Below are 5,179 nucleotides of genomic sequence, written 5' to 3'. Positions count from 1 at the left end.
CTATTACCAGTCCACCATTACCACTAGGATGGGAATTATGTAATTTCCTTTACAAATCTGGGTTCTTTTGTGTCTTCATATTGGTCCTGAAGTAGGATAGGGTAGGGATGTAGGTATAGAATGAGGTAAGATGGCACTGTAGGAATGAGTTTTGTCTAGAGAGGGTCCTTTTTTCCTGGGTAGCTTAAACTCAGCCTGCTGCAGGGAGCTGGTATTGAACAGTTATTTGGAGCCAGTATTAACATAGCAAGGTTTTATATTTTAGAGGTGGAAGGTGGAGTGTGCCTGAGGGGAAGAATGTAAGGAAACATAAATGTGAGCAGTTCCTGCTGGACATACAGTCAGCAACCTACAGAATGTTATGCTGGTGAAGAAAGGAGGAATGTTTTGAACAACTAATAATAAAAATTAAAAAAAGAAATAGATTGTTTTAGAAATAAAGCAAAAAGGTGGTTTAAAAAATTTAAAAAAAAGAAAAGAAATCCATCACTTCTGTTGCAGAGATGAAAGTTTATTAAGCAACCGGTGCAGTCTCCCCTTGACTCCTCCACCCAGTGCACTTTAGGCCTATGTACAAGAGAAAATGAAGATCAATTATGAAGGCCTCTCAGTCTTGCCCCTGGAGTTTTTAGGATTTCATTGTTTTTCTAATCCAGCGCAGAAAGCTTGAGATCCTAGTGTAGACACTTGGAGGTGTCCCCTTCTCTTCCCCAAAGGACACAATGCCCTGGGCCACATTTTCACACACAAGGGGACTTCCTGAGTCTCCCTGTGGACAGAGAAAAGAAGATCTTAGCTGACCAGGTTCAGATCCCACACTGCCCACTCCCCAGGTGTGTGTGGGCACTATTAGAGGGCTGTGTGTGTGAAATCAGGACTGGGGCAGTCCTCATTCAGTCTGGGGGGCTCCAGCCTGACCCCGACTATTCCCTCCAGTTGACTGATGCCTCTCCTTTTCCAGTAAGTCTCTGTTCATGAAGTGACCAAAGGGAAATCAGTCTCCAGGACCAGAGACTGAATTGGTGAAAGGCTGAATACATAGGGGCATAAGTAGTTCCCTTTGCCCTGATTCTCCTCAAACTCTGCTGTGCCCAAGGCAGGGAATAGCCAATGCAGGTAAACTTACCTGAAAACAATTCTTCTTCTCTTTTGGGTTCCCCACACAAATCTGGGTGGTGGAGTCATATATACTTTTGAAATGAGTGAGACATTCCTCGTCATTTTGGATTTCCAGCTGTACCTCATGCAGTTTTGTTGTGGATATGTTTTGGCCAAGGCGTCCCCAACCAGCCACAGTGCACACCATCCCTGGTGCAACCTGGGAATTTCTTGAGGGTAACTTGAGGAGGCTCACCTCAGCATTCAGCTTGGCCTTATTTTCCAACTAAAGGCAGATAAAGGGAATTCTAATCAACCAACAACTCACGAAAATCGACACAGACACGGGGTTGCTTTCTTCATGGCACGGGGACAAGTGAAGGGGTCAATTTGACAGAGAGGAATGGATACAAGGCCATGAGGATTTAACCCTCTAGGATTAACCTGTGTAAGACCCAGTGGAATGGCATGCCTCACCTGAAGTAACATGATGTCATTGAATGGCTCTTTTTTAAAATTTGGATGTGGGATGGCTCTTCTTACAGGGATGACCTGCTGGGTCGTCTCTTGCTCATCCATGTCATGGGCCCCCAGGATGACAGTGATGGTTCTGTTCCTAGAGCAGACAGTGAGGTAGAGTCACAGGGGATACAAGTTGGTATCCCTGACGGAAAATGGTTGGCCTAGGGCAGGGCAGGTTGGAATTGGGGGAAGCTACATGGGAAGAGGACTTGGGGCTGAGCATCTCTTCCCTTTTCTTCCTGGCAGCCAGGGTTGGTGCAGTTCCTAGAGTATGCTGCTCAGTCATGTACAGAACATGAACAGTCGTGCACAGAGACTGTCTCCAGGTGAGACTCTTAATTTCACATATTTGCACTCTGGGATCTGGGGCAAAACCCACCTCCTTCCCATTCAGCCTTGATCCACGTTCGCCTTTTGTATAACAAGCCACCTGCACTGACTGCTCCTCTCTCTCCATAGCTTCCCTGCCCTCCATGGAGCTCTTGTCTTCAGGCCCAAAGGAGAGGATTCCCTGTGATGTTTTCTCTAGAAGGGTGAACTCACCTTCCCAAGCAGTGGGCTGCTGTCAGGACAAAGTCCTCACGAACAAGGAAACCCCCACATTGTTCTGTTGTAGTTTGAGTCTTGATCCGAAGAAATGCCATGTAGGGATGGGAATGAGGCACAGCTTCCTGGCCCCCGATGATTTTCCCTGAAAGAAAAGTTCTGTCCTGCCCTTGGTGCTCATGGATCCAAAGGTTGAAGAAGAGGACACTGGGGTAAACTTCAGGGAGGGAAGGATTGAGTGTGGTGTTGTTACCACTTAGGGGTGCTGGGTTCATTGTCCTTGTTCAGCAAAGAATTGACAAACAGGATGCAGAGAGAGCAAGCAAGAAGCAGGTTTATTGCAAGAGGGACAGAGAGAGAGAGAGAGGTCTAAAGAGAAGGTTCCACAACATTCAGAATCTGGTGGGAGAGTTTGTCTTCTTTTATGGTCCAAGGAATTTTCTCCTTTCCTTATCATCTCCCCTGTCCACCCTCTCCTCACTGTTATTGATTGGTGCTGTGAATACTTCTCTTTTAGTTATTCTATTGGTTCCCCACTTAGGAGAACAAACAGAATAATTTCTGTCTGATGGGGTCCCTGGCTTGTGTCCTCCCGCATTCATCAAACAGGAGGTAACCTCACTAGAGGACCCTCCATGCTCCTTTGTTCTTGCCCTGCCCCTGGTCTCCTCACTTGCTATGTAGCCATGGCTGGCTCAAAACTTATACATGTCCCTAGGGGAAAGGTCTAAGTAGCCAGCAGCAGCAAACATGGGGCCCTTAGTGTGAACCTGGCAGCATTCCTGGCTTGAAGAGAGACCCACAAGTCTCAGATACTCCCTCTGACCAAGAGCAGGACAGTCCTTGCTCTGTAATTCCTGCTTCAGATGTCAATGTTGACTGACAGGATTTGAGTTTGGAACCAGTAGTAACGTCCCTACAGATCCTGGTCAGTCCTTTCTCTGAAGTGTCCCAGAATCTTCTTTCCCCTCTTGTTTCCCCCTTAGTTCCCACTGAGCTCCTACTGGGTTCTGCCCATAAAATCAGGATGCTGAGTTGTGTTTTATGTTTGTCTGCTGGAGCCAGACACCAAGTAGGTGCCCAGTAAAGGTCTTGGCTGTGTGAGGGAATGGCTCCTGAGAATCCTGTGGCTGAGGTTGGAGGGGCAGTGCTGGTGAGATTGTGAGCACCAGGGAAGATGGGGTCTGACAAAGCCATTGCACCCATCTGTAACTGAAAATGACCTGAGAGAACATGGCGCTGAACCAAGGCACACATATTTGTTAAGGGATGAGAATGCCCACAATTCTCAGCTCAAATGGATCTTGGCTTCATTCCTGGGCAGTGTGAGAATGACAAGTTTGGAGAAGCAGGTGGATATTGAAGGTAGATATTAAGATATTAATTTAAAAACATAGTGGGCTTTACCTTGATTACAGAAGCCAGCCCCTTTCTCTCAGCTGCCTTTTCTTGGGGAATTGGTTATTTATTTTTTCATATGTCTTTGTGAAAGGGCCTGCTTTCCAGATGTAAAGGTTACAGCTGGGAAAGGGGAAGGTGGCCACTGACTCTCATGGAGACCAGCCTTCTGCCCTGCTCCTCCTTTGTGCTCCCATCCCCATGAGGCCCGCCAGTCTTTGGGTGAGGTTTACCTGGCTAAGCAGAAAGTTGCTGGAGGAGCACCTGAGCCAGGATGGTGGGGTGCAGCGTCTGAGCAGGGCTGAGCTTGGGGCTGGGCTTCAGTTATTGGGGATAGTCACTCACCTGCCTCTGACCTTGGGCACAGAAGAAAGACCAACAGGAGCAGGAGTGGCTTCATCTTCCCAGGAAGGCCTCTCTGGTCAAAGATGTTGGTGCGTCCTCCTGGTCTTTAAACTCCCAGTGTTCTCCTCTGGTGTGTGGGGGCTTTTTCCTCTGAGATGATCTCACCCTTGCCTCACTGTCTGATCAAGATCTGATGGTTGAGTTAGACTTTAGCCATGGGTTAGCTCCCACCACTCTTGATTCAGTGCTGACCACAGAAGCAGAAAACAGGAACCTATGGTCACAAGATGGGGTGCTATAGGTGCTAAACCTTGGCCAAAGTGAGTCTTGTGGTCTCAGAAATATGCTCATTTCCTTGGTTCTCTTTGAATGATGATCATGGAAAGATGATCATTTGGTGAAACCGTTTTCTTTGTAAGACTCAGGACATTGGAGATGAGATTCTTTGGCTGTGGCAGAAGACAAGAAAATATTAGTGAATAGACAAGATGGTGGTGCTGGGGTTACAGGGATGGGCAGATTGGGGTGGGAGCAATGCTGAAGACAGTGTGCCTCAGTGACCCATGTACTCAGTGTTCAAAACAACAATGACATATCCTTTGCCCAGGAAGCCCAGTTTGGTCATGGTTGCTGAGGACAGCTTGTCTCTGCTCCTCTGGGTGTCAGCAGGCTGGTCTTGAGATGCAGAGAGGGGAATCGTCTGAAGGCTCCCTGCCTCACAGGTCAGTGCTTATGCTGGCTGTCACCTGGGAACCTCCTGTCCTCTCCAGGAGGTTCTGTCATGTGGTCTCCCTGCAGGGGTTTGTTCCTTGCAACATGATGATTGGCTTCTCCAGAGAGACCATTCTCTCCTAATTGCAAAGAGGCAGAAGTTGTGTTCTTTTTCACCCACGTTTTAAAAGTCAGATGGTATCAACTCTACCATATTTCATTGCTTGCATCAATCTCAACCCCACCCAGAGTAAACAGCCAGGGACAAACCTTGCCTGTAGAGGGGGCATTAAACGATGCTGTAAGAAAAGCTGGTGGTATGGGAGACACACAGTTGCTGTCATTTAGGAAAGTGTTATCTGCCAACCACTTTGGGTGTTTGTAAAGTTGATCAGAGGAACTAAACCACTAATCCAAGTCATCGCCTTTGGATAAGTTTGTGAGTCTGCTTTGTTTAAACCATGTGGAAATGGAAGGAGGTCTTTTCTCCCAATGATATTCTGTTTAATAAATGAATGATACCATGTGAATTGGAATCCAATGCCAGAGAGCCAAAGTA

General features: G+C 47.2%; 1 protein-coding gene across 1 annotated transcript; it reads right to left on the bottom strand.

Annotated features, from left to right (window-relative positions):
* Positions 1-628: 628 nt before the first annotated feature.
* On the bottom strand, positions 629-3,995 carry LOC308647233 (duodenase-1-like; the record flags this gene model as incomplete). Its single annotated transcript, XM_081291289.1, has 5 exons — positions 3,910-3,995; positions 2,164-2,311; positions 1,576-1,714; positions 1,127-1,384; positions 629-769 (listed from the first exon to the last, which is right to left on the bottom strand). The coding sequence occupies exons 1-5, from the start codon at positions 3,962-3,964 to the stop codon at positions 629-631; spliced, it is 741 nt and encodes a 246-aa protein (XP_081147415.1). The 5' UTR covers positions 3,965-3,995.
* Positions 3,996-5,179: the final 1,184 nt, after the last annotated feature.

This window comes from Spermophilus citellus (assembly GCF_964194105.1).
Source record: "Spermophilus citellus genome assembly, chromosome: 4".
NCBI classification, from domain to species: domain Eukaryota; kingdom Metazoa; phylum Chordata; class Mammalia; order Rodentia; family Sciuridae; genus Spermophilus; species Spermophilus citellus.
This window is presented reverse-complemented; position numbering and strand designations above follow the sequence as displayed.